The sequence below is a fragment of the Myxine glutinosa genome, chromosome 3 (genome assembly GCF_964187855.1).
Source record: "Myxine glutinosa chromosome 3, kmMyxGlut1.1, whole genome shotgun sequence".
Classification (NCBI taxonomy): domain Eukaryota; kingdom Metazoa; phylum Chordata; class Myxini; order Myxiniformes; family Myxinidae; genus Myxine; species Myxine glutinosa.
The window spans coordinates 1,905,399-1,924,340 of NC_136263.1; the positions used below are offsets into that span (position 1 = coordinate 1,905,399).

General features: G+C 43.1%; 2 protein-coding genes across 2 annotated transcripts in view; one reads left to right on the top strand and one right to left on the bottom strand.

Moving 5' to 3' along the window:
* PDCD11 (programmed cell death 11) overlaps positions 1-18,942 on the bottom strand; it is a 698,902-nt gene that overhangs the window by 584,109 nt on the left and 95,851 nt on the right. The window lies entirely within an intron of this gene.
* SLC18A2 (solute carrier family 18 member A2) overlaps positions 1-18,942 on the top strand; it is a 190,788-nt gene that overhangs the window by 170,724 nt on the left and 1,122 nt on the right. The window contains exons 10-14 of the mRNA XM_068111736.2: positions 3,033-3,111; positions 3,429-3,480; positions 3,656-3,719; positions 8,750-8,869; positions 14,771-14,904. Coding sequence (XP_067967837.2) covers positions 3,033-3,111; positions 3,429-3,480; positions 3,656-3,719; positions 8,750-8,869; positions 14,771-14,904 — 449 coding nt within the window. The remainder of the gene's footprint in view (positions 1-3,032; positions 3,112-3,428; positions 3,481-3,655; positions 3,720-8,749; positions 8,870-14,770; positions 14,905-18,942) is intronic.

The following is an 18,942-nucleotide window of genomic DNA, read 5'->3' on the forward strand; positions in this document are numbered from 1 at the left end:
TAATAAGATACAAGTCTGTATGTGGAATAAGGTACAAGTCTATGTAGAATAAGGTACAAGTTTGAATGTAGAATAAGGTACAACTCTAAAAATAAGAGTAAAACGTTTGTTCGTTTATGGCCGTAGGATGTCTAATAAATGGATACGATATAAGCACAGCTATAAGACACTCTAATTTGTGGCACATTAGTGTTGTAGGACGTTCCTGTTGGTAGGACATTAATGTTGGTAGGAAAGTTGTATTGGTAGGACACTCGTATTGGTAGGACACTCGTGTTGGTAAGACACTAGTATTGGTGGGAAACTTGTATTGGTAGGAAAATGGTATTGGTAGGAAACTAGTATTTTAGGACACTGGTGTTGGTAGGACTCTAGTATTGGTAGGAAACTAGTATTGGTAGGAAAATAGTATTGGTACGAAAATAGTATTGGTAGGAAAATAGTATTGGTCGGAAACTAGTATCGGTAGGGAAATAGTATTGGTAGGAAACTAGTATTGGTAGGAAACTAGTATTGGTAGGAAACTAGTATTGGTAGGAAAATAGTATTGGTAGGAAACTAGTATTGGTAGGAAACTAGTATTGGTAGGAAACTAGTATTGGTAGGAAACTAGTATTGGTAGGAAACTAGTATTGGTAGGAAACTAGTATTGGTAGGAAACTAGTATTTGTAGGAAAATAGTATTGGTAGGAAAATAGTATTGGTAGGAAACTAGTATTGGTAGGAAACTAGTATTGGTAGGAAACTAGTATTGGTAGGAAACTAGTATTGGTAGGAAAATAGTATTGATAGGAAACTAGTATTGGTAGGAAACTAGTATTGCTAGGAAAATAATATTGGTAGGAAACTAGTATTGGTAGGAAACTAGTATTGGTAGGAAAATAGTATTGGTAGGAAACTAGTATTGGTAGGAAACTAGTATTGGTAGGAAAATAGTATTGGTAGGAAACTAGTATTGGTAGGAAACTAGTATTGGTAGGAAACTAGTATTGGTAGAAAACTGGTATTGGTAGGAAAATAGTTTGGTAGGAAACTAGTATTGGTAGGAAAATAGTATTGGTAGGAAACTAGTATTGGTAGGAAACTAGTATTGGTAGGAAAATAGTATTGGTAGGAAAATAGTATTGGTAGGAAACTTGTATTGGTAGGAAAATTGTATTGGTAGGAAACTTGTATTGGTAGAAAACTGGTATTGGTAGGAAAATAGTTTGGTAGGAAACTAGTATTGGTAGGAAAATAGTATTGGTAGGAAAATAGTTTGGTAGGAAACTAGTATTGGTAGGAAAATAGTATTGGTAGGAAAATAGTATTGGTAGGAAACTTGTATTGGTAGGAAAATTGTATTGGTAGGAAACTAGTATTGGTAGGAAAATAGTATTGGTAGGAAACTAGTATTGGTAGGAAAATAGTATTGGTAGGAAACTTGTATTGGTAGGAAAATAGTATTGGTAGGAAAATAGTTTGGTAGGAAACTAGTATTGGTAGGAAAATAGTATTGGTAGGAAAATAGTATTGGTAGGAAACTTGTATTGGTAGGAAAATAGTATTGGTAGGAAACTTGTATTGGTAGGAAAATTGTATTGGTAGGAAACTAGTATTGGTAGGAAAATAGTATTGGTAGGAAACTTGTATTGGTAGGAAACTAGTATTGGTAGGAAAATAGTATTGGTAGGAAAATAGTTTGGTAGGAAACTAGTATTGGTAGGAAAATAGTATTGGTAGGAAAATAGTATTGGTAGGAAACTTGTATTGGTAGGAAAATTGTATTGGTAGGAAACTAGTATTGGTAGGAAAATAGTATTGGTAGGAAAATAGTATTGGTAGGAAACTAGTATCGGTCACTTGTATCAGTATGATGATGATGATGATGATGTGTATTAATAATAATAATAATAATTCATTTATTTTGTATAGCGCTTTTCCAGAAGCCCAAAGGCGCTTTGACAGAGTGGAAAACATAATGCATAACAATACATGAAAACAACAATTGCAAAAAGACAAGAATCAAGAAAACAAACAGCAGCGATATACGGCATATATATAAGACAAGAATCAAAAAGACAAGACAAGAATCAATAGGGAAATATTTAAAGCAAAAGGAGGGAGAAGGAGAAGAGATAGTCAGGGGTTAAATGCTGTGGGTTGAATGTTGAATGCAGCGTTGAACAGGTGGGTCTTTAGTGATGTTTTGAATGTGGTGAGTGAGGAGGAGTCTCTGATGGTGTGAGGTAGTGAGTTCCAGAGGGTGGGAGCAGCGATGGAGAAGGCCCTGTCCCCCCAGGATCTGAATTTGGTCCGGATGGAGGGGGTCATGGAGGGGTATTGGTAGGATACTAGTATTGGTAGGAAAATTGTATTGGTAGGAAAATTGTATTGGTAGGAAACTAGTATCGGTCACTTGTATCAGTATGATGATGATGATGATTATGTGTATTGGTAGGACATTAGTGTTTGTAGGAAATGTTGGACAATAATTAGTGTTTGTAGGAAATTATAGTGCTGAATGTATCACCTAAAGACAAGTTATTGTTTGTAAACAAATGTCTCAGGTAAATTTGAACCACCTCCATAATCTGGACTTGCTGAAGAGGGAGTAAAGATGGGGACAAAGGAAATTGAAGGTACAGTATTTCAGGTAAAGATGGCGACAAAGGAAATTGAAGGTATAGTATTTCAGGTAAAGGTGTGGACAAAGGAAATCGAAGGTATAGTGTTTCAGGTAAAGATGGGGGCCAGAGGAAATCGAAGGTATAGTATTTCAGGTAAAGATGGGGGCCAGAGGAAATTGAAGGTATAGTATTTCAGGTAAAGGTGTGGACAAAGGAAATCGAAGGTATAGTATTTCAGGTAAAGATGGGGGCCAGAGGAAATTGAAGGTATGGTATTTCACACGTTCGACTGCTATCTTCTACACTTCCATTGCCCTGGAAGGTTACTTGGGCAGATTTTGAAGAGTTCAAGCATGAGACTCCATTAGAGGACATGTACTGGGTGCTTATACCTTGCTCTACTGTGCTTATTTGTCATCACAGGTGTGGCATTTCTTCCTGCAAGCATTTCCTACCTCATTGGCATAAATCTCTTTGGACCGCTTTCACACAAGATGGGCCGGTAAAACTGCTCACATTGATAGCAAAGAGTAGAACAACATTGAAGTTGACAAAAACAACATGTGGTAGTCGGGATCAATCAGTATGGTAAAGCATGACAAAGCAATATGTCACCTTACCTGTACATGTCCACTGCAGGCCTTCCTTCATCAAGGGATAATGAAGGGACAGGACTCCTGTTGTGGAAATGTCGGGCCTCCTGAGATTTTGTCTATGCAACATATTTCAACTGCTCATGTTTTAACATAATTACCATAAGTATCTAATGAAGAATCTCCAGTATAATTTTGATGACACAATAACTGCGCTTCCCTGCAGGTGGCTGTGCTCTTTGGTTGGAATGGTACTAGTGGGCCTATCCATCCTTTGTGTAAGGCCATTGATGAATCCACACACACCCCTCTTTCAACAACTCCTACAATTCTCTGTTTATATATATATATATATTGATAATATAATCATGGTAGTTGTGCTTACACGTAACCTTCGGTAGTCATTGCGTAGCGGTAAAAAGTCCAGCTTCTAATCATGCTTTTGAACTCCAGATACCGCTGGCCAAGAACATTTACGGACTGATTGTTCCTAACTTTGGAGTTGGCTTTGCCATTGGTGAGTTCAAGTTACTTGCATCTGGGAAATAATTTAGATTGGAATGAGGGGCGAGTGAGGCGTGCTTCGAGCTCTCCACGGCATCGAAGTTTGAGTGTTTTCCCATTCTTGTCTTTGTCAAATTTCCACTGGATATTTTGCTGTGTACGTGTTATTGTGTGTTTCTGGTTGGTGTTGGTTTGTAATTCGTACAAACTTGTGTGTAGTTAATCGTTTTCTGAGTCGTACCTCGTGCGCGGCCTGGTAACTTGGGGCTTCCCTCCCCCCTTCGGTGTTTTGTCGGTTTGGGTTATTTCCTTCGCTGTATTGCTTGTTTCTTTTATTTTGTTTTCTCCCCCTCACCTCACCTCCCTAGACAAAGAATTATATATTGATTCTTTCTCTCCTCCCGGACACGTGCTTGTTCGCTCTCCTCCTCGTCTCGGCTTGTGCCCCGCCCCCTGTATCTCGTTTTCTTCCGCCTCTGCTCCTTCCTTCTCAAATCCACGTTCTCGCTTGGAGACTTTTCCCAGATTGTTTTTCATGGTTTTCATGGTTCTGTTTGGATATTGTTGGAATATGTTTAAACCTCAGCCGTGATGCTGACGCCGCCCCCCCCCCCCCCCCCCCAGAATTTACATGTTTTAAACGTTTCCCAGTGTGTACCCTGGTCAGAATAGGTACACCGTATCCCTGCGTGTCGTAAGAGACGACTAAGAGGGTTGGCGTCAGGAAGGGCATCCGGCCATGAAAATATTGCCTCAAAAAGTGAACCATGACAATCACAAGTACATATGGGCAGGGTGCAGCCCGAAGTGGAGATCGGTTTCTGAGGTTTGGGACATGGAATGTAGGGACAATGACAGGGAGATCAGGAGAAGTGGTGGAAGTATTGGTCAGAAGAAGAGTGGACATATGTTGTGTGCAAGAGACGAGATGGAAGGGAAGCGGTGTGAGAATGGTGAAGGGTAGGCAGGGATAGAAATACAAGTTTGTGTGGCAAGGGTGCCTGGAGGGCGTGAATGGTGTTGGTGTCCTGTTTTCTGAGGAGTTTGTAGACAGTGTGGTGAGTGTGACTAGAGTGAGTGATAGGTTGATGATGGTGAAAATGATGATTGGAAAGCTCTTGGTAAACGTCATCTCGGGATATGCTCCGCAGGTTGGTCGAAGCGATGAAGAGAAGGACAAGTTCTGGTGTGCGATAGAGAAGCTGATGGAAAACGTGAAAGATGAGGAAGTTGTTGTGGTGGGAGGAGACCTAAATGGACATGTGGGAAGGAGTATGGACGGTTTTGAGGGAATTCATGGGGGTTACGGCTATGGTGTGAGAAATGGAGAAGGAGAAAGGATTTTGGAGTTTGCTGATGGAGCTGATTTGTTGATTTGTAATACTCAGTTCCAGAAAGAGGACAATAAGCTTGTTACATACACGTCAGGTGGGTCGACGACAACCGTTGACTACCTGATGGTGCGTAGGCGAGATAGGGGGCACCTCCGGGACACAAAGGTGATCCCGGGGGAGGAAGCTGTTTCACAGCACCACTTGGTTGTCTGCGACATAAGGGTGAAAGGTGCGAGGAGAGCTCGGCGGGTGAAGTACCAACCGAGAATGAAGGTGTGGAGGTTGAAAGAGGTGACAGTAAGGGAGGCATTAAAAGAGAGGCTGAGTAGGGTAGAGGATGATGTGGTTGAGCTTGAAAGTGGTTGGATGTCAATGAAAGCTAGTCTGTTGGGATCCGTTGGTGAGGTATGTGGATGGACAAAAGGACCTCCGAGGCACTCGGAAACATGGTGGTGGGATGATGAAGTTGGAAATAGGATTGACGAGAAGAGGAAGAAGTTCAAAGAGTGGCAGAAGGCGAAGGGTACGGGAGCAGAAACAGCAGAGCATGAAAGTTATAAGGCAGCCAGGAAGGCTGCAAAGAAAGAGGTAGCAAAGGCGCAGGAGGCATGTAGGAAAATGTTCGGGGAACGCTTGGATTCGGAAGAGGGTCAGAAAGCAGTATTCAGGATTGCAAAGCACATAGCGAAAGAGAGGTGTGATGTGATGGGGGTGAGTTGCTTGAAGGATGAAGTGGGACAAATCGTTGTCGACCCAGATGGAATTAAAGGAAGATGGAAAAGATATATGGAAATGCTGTTGAATACAGAGAATGAATGGGATGGCAACATAGAGAGTAACCCAGTTTTAGGACCGGCAGAGAAGATAACTGAGAAGGAAGTTGAGGAAGCGATAAAAGCAATGAAGAGTGGAAAAGCGGGAGGGCCGACGGGAGTTGTGGGAGATATGTTGAAGGCAGCAGGAAGTTGGGGTGTGAAGAGAATGACAGAGATCTGTAATCTGGTGGTGAAAGAAGGCCGCATTCCAGTGAATTGGGAACTGAGTACCCTCGTCCCTCTATACAAGGGGAAAGGTGACCCTCTGGAGTGTGGATCGTACCGAGCGATAAAGTTATTGGAGCATGGAATGAAGGTATTGGAAAGGGTGTTGGAAAGGAGGATAAGGAACGACAGATGCGCTTTTCATTGTGAGGCAGTTGCAGGAGAAGTACATGGATAAGAGGAAGAAGTTGTTTTTTGGGTTTGTTGATCTGGAGAAAGCATTCGATAGGGTTCCATGCAAAGCATTGACATGGGCATTGAGGAAGTTAGGAGTGGAGGAATGGTTGATCAGAGTAGTGATGGCAATGTACAAAAGAGCACGCACAGCTGTAAGGACGAAGGACGGGAACAGTGGTGAGTTTGAGGTGAAGGTGGAAGTGCATCAGGGGTCGGTACTGAGTCCACTACTATTTGTAGCTGTGATGGAGGTGCTGGCTCAGAACGTAAAGGAGGGTTTACCGTGGGAGTTGTTGTATGCAGATGATCTGGTGTTGATTGCGGAAAGTATGGATGGACTGAAGGAAAAGATGAACAAGTGGAAGGAATGTATGGAGACAAAAGGTCTGAAGGTGAATATCGGAAAGACAAAGGTGATGGCAAGTGGTAAAGCATGTGGTGAGGTGGAAGGAACTGGGAAGTGGCCGTGTGCTGTGTGCAGGAAGGGTGTCGGAGTGAACTCCATTCAATGTACAATGTGTGCTGAGTGGGTTCATCAAAAATGTAGTGGTCTGAGAGGGTAATTTACCAGTGTGGCAGCTACATTCAAATGTAAGGTGTGCACAGAGGGAGCTGCAGATGGAGGAAATGTTGAGTTGGATCTTGGAGACGGCGTGAAGCTGGAAGGTGTGAAAACATTTTGCTACCTCGGAGACATGCTGAATGGAGAAGGTGGATCAGACTCGGCAACGGTTGCTCGAGTGAGATGTGCATGGAAGAAGTTTCGGGAATTGAGTGGCGTGCTGATGATGAGGGGAGTGTCGTTGAAGCTGAAGGGAAAGGTGTATGCTGCATGTGTGAGAAGTGTTATGATTTATGGGAGCGAGACATGGGTAATGAACGTAGAGCAGTAACGAAGGTTGGAAAGGGTGGAAATGCGAATGGTTCGATGGATGTGCGGAGTATCGTTGAGAGAGAGGAAGACAAATGATGAATTGCGAAAGATGATGGGAATATTGCCTGTGATTGATGCTGTGAAGAGGAACAGGTTGAGATGGTTTGGTCATGTATTGAGGAAGGATGAAAGTGACTGGTTGAGAAGAGTGATGGAAGTTAATGTAGAAGGAAGTAGAGGACGGGGAAGACCGAGAAAGACTTGGCTAAAGATGGTGGAAGAAGAAATGCGGGCAAGGGGGTTAACAAGGAGAGATGCAGAAAATAGGGCAAAATGGAGAAGATTGTCATGGGGGACCGCAAGGCTAACCCCCGCTCTAGCAGGGAAAATGGCCTTAAAATGCATGTTGTTGTTGTGTTGTTGGGAAATAATTTAGAGCCTTCCGGTTATTTTAATGCTAAAGCTAAAATGCTAATGCTAAATTTTTTATGCTAATGATAAATTTTAATGCTAAAAATCAAGACTCTCTATTCATCTTCACTCTTTCATTCCTCTTTTCTCCCACCTGTGGGACAAACTCCCACACTCTCTTCAATCCCACTCCTCCCTCCAGGTCTTTAAAACAGATGTTCACCAACATCTCTTATCTTCCCCCCTCCAAAACCTTGATCTTTTCTACCCCCGCTAATTCACCCCAGATACACTTTTTTGAAATACCAACTTCCTTCCTGGAAGTCCTTGTGCAGTGTCCTTGTGTTTTATACTTCTCCCACCACTCCCACCCCCCCTTCCCACGCCTCCTCCCCCCAAGCCCTCTCTCTCTCTCACACAGATCTCCTGATGTCCCTGCTCTCAAATGTTGTGTTTGTGTCCTTCCCCCTCTCTCCCCATCTTGTCTACTGCTCCCCTTATTATGTGTTATGTGTCTGTGATTTTTTTTGTGTGATTAATGTTAGAGCCTCGATCTTGTATACAAAAATAATAATAATAATAATAATAATAATAATAATGAGTGCTGAGGAAAATAGAAAAATAGAAATAGACAGTTCATAGAACACGTTACCCCACACAGTCTTGACAAACAATGATATGGACGGGCTCTGGGAACAGCAAATTTGATTGGCCAAAATAATGTAAAATTGCGTAATATTTTGTCTAACTATTGCGAAACGTAAGGTTTTTCAAAGTGCCAGGAATTGGCGATTTGTGTTCTACAGTGTTCAAGTGTGTAATTAAAACTAAATAAAATAAATCTGATTTTAAAGGTTGTTGAAAAAAATAAATCCAGAAATTTACCACCATTGATGCAGCGTCTTTTACACCACCTCATTTAACACATTACATGAGTTGTTCCTGCTTGTTGTTTGTGCCCTATATGACATCGCTAAAACAGTAAGTTTCCCTGTCGGAATGATTTTCAATTTTGTTTGACTGCCAGACAGAGTAAAAATATGTCACTTCTCAAAAATGTCACTTCTCTGTGAGCATGCTCGATATAAGCACTGGCATTGTGACTGGGCATTGTGATCGGGCATTGTGATCCGGCATTGTGACCGGGCATTGTGACCGGGCATTGTGACCGGGCATTGTGACCGGGCATTGAATTGCGTGTGTGCAGGAATGGTGGATTCCTCCATGATGCCTCTCATGGGTTGGCTGGTGGATCAAAGACACGTGTCAGTCTATGGAAGCTTGTACGCCATAGCGGATATTGCCTTCTGCTTCGGCTACGCACTTGGTAATTTGCTTTCCTGCTGCTATCTCTTCAAGGTTTTGGGAGATTGGGAGCATTTTCCTGCTCAACTTTTGACTTTCCCTATCTCCACTAGCCTAGGAATCCAGTGGATGGAATCAACAGGACGTTGATCAAAGTATGCTAACTGCCATGAGAAGCTAATGTTGCGGGCGTTAACCCTTGGAGCAAAAGAGAGGGTTTATTCCCTCCATACCTCAATCGTTGTCCTGTTCATTTCATCCATGGAACCTTTTCCTGTGACGCAGAAGGACTCCCGCCTTCACCAGAAAGACTAGTTCCTCATTCTACGAGGCGTACCCAGTGACCAAGTTGGAAGACATCAATGTACTTTTGCTTTAATTAAGAGGACATTTGGAGACTGTAGACAAATCAACAGTAATGTGGGATATCAACCTCGGATTTACAGCATCATGAGTTGTGTGCTCACATGGGTATTGTTACGTGTTCCTCCCCGACCCCCTGGTCACGGTGTACCTCCGAATCCCGAGAGGAGCCACGGCAGAAAAATATGTTATTCTGTGTTAGAAATCAACAGTGAAACCACACCAATGATTTTAAACGAACAAATGTTGTATTAAGAATCACACACAAAAATAATGGTACAACCAATAGCAATCCAGAGTGCACTCTATATCTCTTAGGATGGTACCATCAGCTAAAGTCAGATAACTCACTGCGCTCCAAGCGAGTGAAAAAAGGACACTCCTCAATGTCTCTATAACTCAAAGGTGATCCCCTCCAGCGAGTGTCAGAGCGAGATCGAATCGAGACCCGCACTCCGTTGATGCGGACGAGGCGTGGGCGTAGCGTAGAAAAAGCGTAGCCAGTCACGTGGTCCGAAACCAATGGCAAACTCAATGTGCGGGTTCACAGTTCAATCAGCCAACCGCAGCATAATCTTCAAATGCAGCGTTTGCGCACACACATCCCCGACAGACGATTGGATGCAAAGAAAAGCTGACGCGTAGCAAAAACTTTTCGGTGAGCGAAGCGCGAGGGTCAAAATGGCCGACGGCACTTACTTGAGTCGAAGCGACCAGGCAAGGATTCGACAGAATCTCAGCCTAAACCTGACCGCATATTTCTCAATCCCAGCGATAATACCTATCGCAGGATGTCCTTTCAAGGAACTCAAAATTCCCTTGCGACCTTTGTTAGACAATGCTCGCTATGGAGCTCGACGTCACGCGTCTTCCCCGACTTTGCTCGCCACGCCTTCCTCTTCTTCTCTCCCGTCGTCTTCCAGTTCGGTTTCCTGTATCATTTAAAGTTAACCTTTTGAACTTTTGATAACTGTTCATGAATACTAAACCTTTTGAAGATAATTATCGTACATAATATCAGAAATATGTCAAGTGGATGAAAACCACAACAACGGAAGTGACGAATCCATAACACTTCCCCCCTCAAGAAAGAAAGTTTGAACACAGCGAAAACTTTCTTTGCAGGCACACCCTTTAAACAAACAACAGTAAACTCACAACCAAATCCTCAATTCCCATGAGCAACAATTATCAATCTCCCAAAAATAAAGTGACAACATTTCACACAACCCCCAGAGATTTCCAAAGTTAATTCACTCTGGCCAAAGCATCAGCAACGACAGTGTCCCTGCCCTTTACATGTTCAATTTCCCAGTTGGACTCCTGCAAAGCCAAACTCCATCTCACCACCCTCTGATTTTACTTTTCGTTTCTTTTGAATGAAGGATAAGGGGTTGTGATCAAAACCCAAAGGCCAGCAAATCTATAGCAATTTTCCCGGGAGGCCGAGCTGAAAGCCAGGTTCCATGGTGGTTGGGTGGTGAGGCCTGGAAGTATTCACTACATGGACGCCTTTAGGAACGTGGAGTTCACAGTTAATCGATGTAGGAAAGTTCACTACATGGACGCCTTTAGGAACATGGCGTTCACGGTTATTCCGTGTAGGAATTTTGGCTCAGCTGCTCCGCAGCATTCAGTGCTTCAACTCTTTCTAACCTTCGTAATAATCACGGTTGGACCGCTTGTCACTGTAGTCACGTGAATAACCCAAATGGAGTCTCGGCCACTACCCTGATAATCATTCCTTCGGGAGCTGCCGTAACTCTGGGAGCCTCCATAGTAATATCGACTGCGGCCACCACCAAAACTACCGCCACGTTTTCCTCTTCTGTAGCCCCCTCGACGCCTATGGCCTGCCTTCTCTACGGCTATGGTCCGACCATCCAAATCCTTGCCATTCCAATCCTTCTCTGCCTCTTTGGCGTCCTTTGTGTTTTCAAACGTGACAAAGCCAAACCCTCTTGACTTTTGCGTTTTCCCTGTCTTTTACCAGCCGCACTTCCAAAAGCGGTCCATATTTGCTGAAGAAAGAGGTCAGAACTTCTTCCTTTGTTTTGAAGTTCAGTCCACCTACAAATAGCTTGCCAAATCTGCCGCCATCCCTGACTGGTGTGGTGTTATTTTCCCTACTGGGCTTTTTAACAACCATCGGGTTACCAGAAACTTGACCACCGGCCAAGTCATTACCGATAACAAAAGATACTCCCTCTACAGGAAGAGTGGCTTGTAAACCTACGGTGACCGGTCCTGACACCAAATCAGACTCCAAATGGATGACATGAAGTGGAGCTCTAACACAGCCATCAAACCCCTGTAAACGAACACTATCACCAGTTGCCGTCTCCTCTGACAATGGCAAAATGCCTTCGAGCATTAAAGATTGATGTGATCCTGTGTCCCTCAATACCCTAACAGGTCTCTGGTTAGTCGAGTCTCCATCCAGTGACATAAACCCCTCTGAAAGAAATGGTTGGTAACCCTTTTGAGGGCGATTTCTCACATTTGCCATGGCATTCGGAGTTGTACTAGTCTGACTCCGCTCCTGATTGTTCCTTTCCCGGGCATAACATTGGGACCTCACGTGTCCACGTTTATTGCAAAAGGCACAAGTAGGTCCGGAGGAGAAACTCGCGGTCTGCCTCGAGCCCCCCGGAAGATAGGTCTGCCTTGGAACTGTTGTCTTCTGATCCCAAAAAGTCGCGGTATCAGAGTTGTCCTCATAGTCATCTCGAGGTCACCCCCATGAATTTTCGTTCTCCGCCCCGGATGTACCATAACTCCCCTGGCTAAGTCTAGGCGAAAAGTTAGGTTTGTGGAACCCCATCCTGTGTGTTAAGGCATAGTCATCTGCCATGGTTGCTGCCTCATACAACTTTGGTACATTCCTTTCCTTCAGATGTACTTTAATGTCCTCGTGGACACACTGTTGGAATTCCTCCACCAGGATCAATTGTCGCAATAGTTCGAAGTCTTTCCCAACCCCTTTTGAATCACACCACCGATCAAACATGGTTTCTTTCATTCTGGCAAACTCCACATGGGTCTCACTCTCCCTCTTCCTGGCATTCCAGAATTTTTGCCGGTAAGCTTCAGGGACCAATTCGTAGGCTTTGAGAATGGTTTTCTTCACTATCTCATAATCTGCACATTGGTCAATCGGTAAAGCCGAATAAATATCTTGAGCTTTACCCACCAGAACACTTTGCACTAACATGGTCCAGGACTCCTCCGGCCATTTTAGCATTTGAGCCACTTTCTCAGTGTGAAAAACAATTGGCTACCTCCTTTTCATTGAAGGGTGGAACCAGCCTCACATGTCTACCAACATCCCAGGTGTTCTGACTAGGTGTCGAACCAGTCGGCATGGATGGTACCTCTCCCCGTTCTTTCATTAAATCCAGCTCCTTGAGTTGAATTTCCTGCTGAAGCGCCAAGTCCCGTTCCCTTAACTCCCTTTCGGCTTTTCTCTCCTCTCCTTTTCCCTTTTCTCTTCTTTCTTCGAGTTCTCTTTCCTGTGCTGCTCTTCTTTCCTCGAGTTCTCTTTCCTGTACTATTCTTTTTTCCTCGAGTTCTCGTTCCTGTTCTGCTCTTTCCTTTTCTCTTCTTTCTTCGAATTCTCTTGCAGCTCTCCTTTCCTCTGCTTTTTTCTCTTCTAACCTTTCCTGGAGTTCTCATTCAACTCTCCTTTCCTCTGCTTTTCTTTCCTCGAGTTCTCTTGCAGCTCTCTTTTCCTCTGCTTTTGACCTTTCCTGGCTCTGCAATTGCATCTCCAGTTTCCGGAGCTCCACATTTTCTTGTTCCTCGGGTAACCAATCCAAGGCTCCCTCTTTCCATGTTCCTTGTCCCACCAGAGATTCTATCACCAATCTCTGCATCTCTGCTTTCTTCATATTAGCTCGGACCTCCAAGCTAAAATGTCTGGCCAATATCAAGAGGTCCGATTTTTTTAATGCTTGGAACTGTGCCTCACTAGGGGACGCCGCAAACTCTCCTGCATCAAACACCATGGTGACTATCCGTTAACACCTGTTAACCTTCACCCAAAAATTTTCCAATTTTTAAATTTTTTTGGGAATGTTGGGAAAATTCCAAATTTTGGAATTCTGGGAATGTTAGGGAATTCTTTCCCGGACGAAATTTATGGAATTTAATCCCGGACGAAGACCCAATTTTGAGCCCATGAGTCAATTGGACGAGCCCCCAATTTCTGTCACGTGTTCCTCCCCGACCTCCTGGTCACGGTGTACCTCCGAATCCCGAGAGGAGCCACGGCAAAAAAATATGTTATTCTGTGTTAGAAAACAATAGTGAAACCACACCAATGATTTTAAACGAACAAATGTTGTATTAAGAATCACACACGAAAATAACGGTACAACCAATAGCAATCCAGAGTGCACTCTATATCTCTTAGGATGGTACCATCAGCTAAAGTCAGATAATTCACTGCGCTTTAAGCCAGTGAAAAAAGGACACTCCTCAATGTCTCTATAACTCAAAGGTGATCCCCTCCAGCGAGTGTCAGAGCGAGATCGAATCAAGACCAGCACTCCGTTGATGCGGACGAGGCGTGGGCGTAGCGTAGAAAAAGCGTAGCCAGTCACGTGGTCTGAAACCAACGGCAATCTCAATGTGCGGGTTCACTGTTCAATCTGCGAACCGCAGCGTAATCTTCAAATGCAGCATTTGCACACACACATCCCCGACAGACGATGGGATGCAGAGAAAAGCTGACGCGTAGCAAAAACCTTTTCGGTGAGCGAAGCGCGAGGGTCAAAATGGCCGAAGGCTCTTACTTGAGTCGAAGCGACCAGGCAAGGATTCGACGGAATCTCAGCCTAAACCTGACTACGCAGATGTCTCAATCCCAGCAATAATACCTATCGCAGGATGTCCTTTCAAGGAACTCGAAATTCCCTCGCGACCTTCATTAGACAACGCTCGCTACGGAGCTCGACGTCACGCGTCTTCCCTGACTTTGCTCGCCACGCTTTCCTCTTCTTCTCCCCCGTCGTCTTCCGGTTCGGTTTCCTGTATCATTTAAAGTTAACCTTTTAAACTTTTGATACCTGTTCATGAATACTAAACCTTTTGAAGATAATAATAGTACATAATATCAGAAATATGTCAAGTGGATGAAAACCACAACAACGGAAGTGACGAATCCGTAACAGTATACTGAACAGGTAACCCAAACTACATGGTTTGATCTTACCAAATGTGCTTCAAAATCTTTCACGTTGGCAAACAACACAGTTCACTACTCTCACATTCCGTATGGAAAACTTTAGATTGGTGGGAGATCATTGTCCTTCCACTCCAATCATTCTTTGACAGGTGTTAAAATTCAATCAGATAGAGGCATGATTGGAAATATTGCGCATGCGGTATTTGTTTTTCTTAATATGCCAACAAATGTGATATGAATAAGAATTTTGAAAATTTGCGATTTTGCGATTCTTATGGATTCAACATTTGCCAGAGCATAGTGAAATGCCATGTCCTCGATGTTTGAGTTGCAGCTTCTGGTCCCGCTAACTTGGACATGGCTATGTGACAGGTCCGTCCACTGGAGGAGCCATTGCTCGGGCCATCGGCTTCCCTTGGCTGATGGCCATCGTCGGCTTGGTGGACATTGCATTTGCTCCGCTCTGCTTCTTCCTGCGCAACCCCCCTGGGCGAGAGGAGAAAATGGTAGTCACATACCCGGCTTCATCTTGCTTCTTGGCTGCTACCTCCACTCACCTTCCAACTCCTCTTCTTCTGCTCCTTAACCTTCTTAGATTGACAAATTATTTATTTTGCATCCATTTAAAATTCCTGTCCCACCACCCCGTACCCTTTTTCTCCCAGGACTTAAATCTCTTTAGGTAAAGGGACATTACTCTTTAATGTGTGTAAAAAAAAGATTATGTATTTGAAATGGGGGATGATTTAAGAAGGTGGTGAACAGCTGTCTTGAAGACCTGGAGGGAAGAATGTGATTGAGGAGAATGTGAAAGTTGGTTCCACATTTTGTGGGGAAAAAGAGCAACACATGAGTGGAAGTGAGCAGTGGTTCTGGATTTCGGCATAATCACAAGGTAGGAGATGGTTGCTGGTATTCCGTGTGCATCCTGCAGATACCTGGGGGTGGGGTAGGGGGGAATACAAAGCACAGAAAGACCAGAGGGTGCAAAACCAGAAATGGGGCGGAGGAAGGCAGAGAGACTACCAACCAGTCGGTGGTGGGAATTTGATAGGCCCATAGACTCGGCTTCATTGTGAGAGATTCCAATGATCTTGAAGGCCTTGTTTTCCACGACGTCAAGCTGAGGAAGATGCGAGATGGGAGGCAAACCAGAGGAGAGAGAGCAGTACCCCATCAAGATGCGGAAGAATGCCTTGTAGGTGGATAGGAGCTCATGTGTCCCAAGGAGGGACTTTGCACGACAGACGATGCTCGGTCTGGCTTTTGAGGCCAACTTTGAGAGTGAACTAAAGGGAGATCATGGCTGAGAGTGAGACCTCAGAGTATGAGTGACTGAACTTCTTCTTCGAGAGAGTTCTTGAGAAAGTGGATGGAAGGGTTTGCAGTATGGTCCTTTCGGAAAGAGATACTCAGTGTGACATTTTTCAGGGGTAAAATATGTATTCCGTGTGTTTGACCAGCTTGTGATTTTGTCAAGGTCTGACGAGAGGGAAGAGGCTGTCTCTCTGTCAGAAGGATGATAGATGTGATGGCAGAGGGTGGGGTCATCAGCAAAGAGATAAAGAAAATTTTCCAGAGTCAGAGTGAGATCATTAATGAAGATAAGGAACAAGTACAGATACATTCAAAGGACACCGCCCCCATGCCAAATAAATAAATAACATCCACTAGCGCGGCATTGCCGGGGTGCATTCGGCGCCTGGAAATACCGCCATGCAGTGCATAGAGACTGTATTGGGATGGAAAGCTGTACAATAATTGATTGGTTAATTACATATTTAAAATCAATAAAATATTCTCATAAAATATTTTCTTAATCAATTGGCTAATAGCATACCGAAACCACCAGTGCTTCATCCAAAGCTGTAACTTTTCGAAAATTAATTAACTAAGTCATTAATCAATAAAATTAAATAATTAATTGATTAATTAATAAATAAATAATCGATTAAGTGATTAATCAATAAATCCAAAATATCCTTTATAGCCACATCAATTGGTCACTGTCATGTCCAAATATCAGCTTCCTTGCTCAAAAGGTGCCTGAGATATTGCCAAGATGAGAAAGAGAATAAATAAATGATTAATAAATGAAAAGAAATAAACAATAATCATTAAATAATTAATCAATTGCCTAACAGAATACTTAAACCACCATATTTTTTCATATCATCATATCATTTTTTATCATATCATCCGAATCTGTATCGGATTTCATATCATCCGAATCTGTAACTTAAAAAAATTAATTAAGTCATAAAACGAATAATTAAATAATTAATCGTTTAATTGATAAATCAATAAATCAAAAATACCCTTTACAGCGAAATCACTTGGTCATTGTCAGGTCCAAATATCAGCTTCCTAGCTCAAAAGGTGCCTGATATATTGCCCAGCAGAGAAAGGAAATAAATAAATGATTAACAATGAAAATAAATAAATAATAATCATAAAAAATTAATAAGTAATCAATTGGCTAATAGAATACCGAAACAACCACCATTTCATCCGAATCTGTAACAGAAAAAAAAAATTCGTCATTCATCGAATAATTAAATAATTAATCGATTAATTCATTAATCAATAAATCAAAAATAGTCTTTACAGCCAAATCATTTGGTCATTGGCATGTCCAAATATCAGCTTCCTAACTTCCTAACTTCTTCTTCCTAACTTCTTCCTAACTAAAAGCTTCCTAACTCAAAAGGTGCCTGAGTTAATGGTCAGAAGAGAAAGGAAATTTATAAGTACTTAATTAATCGTTAATAATTAAATAACTCATCAATTAATTGATTAAGCAAAAAACAAAAAAATCCTTTTTTGACAAAGTACTTGCTCACTATTTTGCCCAAATTTCAGCTTCCTATCTCAAAGGATGGCTAAGATATCACCCGGACAAACAAGAAAGAAAACAAACAACCAGAGTGAAAACGGAGTACTCCCTTTCAGCGTGCGTCACTGCCGAGCCCCCTTCGGTGCCCGGCAATGACGTCATGCATCGCCTGGAGATGGCATAGGAAAGGAGCGGTGTACAATAGGATGAGGCCTAGAACACTGCCTTAGGGTATTCCAGCCTTCACAGGGAAGGGAGGAGAAAGGGTTCCGTTGAGAGCCAAACATTGGCTATGAGAGTGGAGGAAGTCATCAATCCAAGAGTGTAATTGGCCTTGGATTCCAATGACAGTCAGTTTGGAGAGCAAGGTGAAAAGCACGAGATATGTCGAGAGAGAGGGCCTGATCTTATGTCTGACATTGCGGCCTCCATCCATTGTTGGTGGTCCAAGGTGGAGTGTCCGGGTCTGATTCCAAAATGATGATCTGAGATGAGGTTGTTGGTGAAAAGGAATGATTTCATATCAACTGCGATGATGGATTCTATGAACTTGCTAATTATTGGGAGCAGGCTCATTGGTCAGTTGTTACGGGGATCCATTTTTTGCACCTTTTCCATTTTTGCACACCTGATCCTGTGATGTTTGTTTTGACAATTTGAGACGATCATAGACATTATCAGAGTCCCTGATCTGCTTCTTTTAATGGATCAGATTATTCCCACCTTCCTATGGGAAAGGTTGTTGCCCATTTATTTCGCAAACCAGCTGGCCAAGCCTGACATTGGACTGAAGATGGTTTGTCCAGGTGATGTTCAGACCAGGGTCCCGATAACTCACCGACTCTTTGTGAAGGAGACCGAGGGATCTTTAAGCTCTGCCAATACCCAGGGCTGGCAGAGGGTTCCTCCAGCTTGATGTCCACCGATTGACCCCAAACACGAAGGTCAAAGTTAATGGGTGGGTCGAGATTCAAACACAGGCTAGACAGCTCAGAGGTGTGTGTACACCTCCAGGCTCTCCTGCCAGCCCAGACATTACCAGGTGTACCAACGTAAAAGGTTGAATGATTGGCTACCTTCATACCACCCATCACTCCTACTGGTTGAGTCTCAATAAGAACTAGACTAACATTCAGTAGAGCGCATACCTCCGCCAGGCTGAACAGTTTACGTTACGGGCGCCATCTTGGAAAAACCTAAAAACTTTGCACCTCTATATCTCCGAAAGCGCTGCATAGAAAAAAATGAGACACGGCGCATTGTAAAGAACCCTCCATGGGGAATAACATTTGTTAATAATGATGTAATAGGTGTCTTCGTTATGATGTCATAATTCGACAAGTACAAAACTTAATCTGATCCAGATGAAATTTATTGAGCGACATCCAGGGATAAATTTGTGGAAAAAAATTAATAACGATGACGTCATCGGTCACGTGGTTCGGCCGCCATATTTGTTTTACCACAAACGCCTTAAAACCGCTAAAACACGTCCTGGCGAGGGTCTGAAATCTCTGGTTGCCCTTTCTTGTTCAAGCATGCAATGGAGTTTGGTTTTACTGGATCCGGATCATGCTGTTAGGCTGTATAAGGTGGATAAGATGGGATTCCAGTTATCCGTTATTATCATCTCACAAAACTGTACATGACGAAGCACAGCAAATGAACCAATGAAGATGGCCTCATGACGTTGCTATTTTATTTCGAT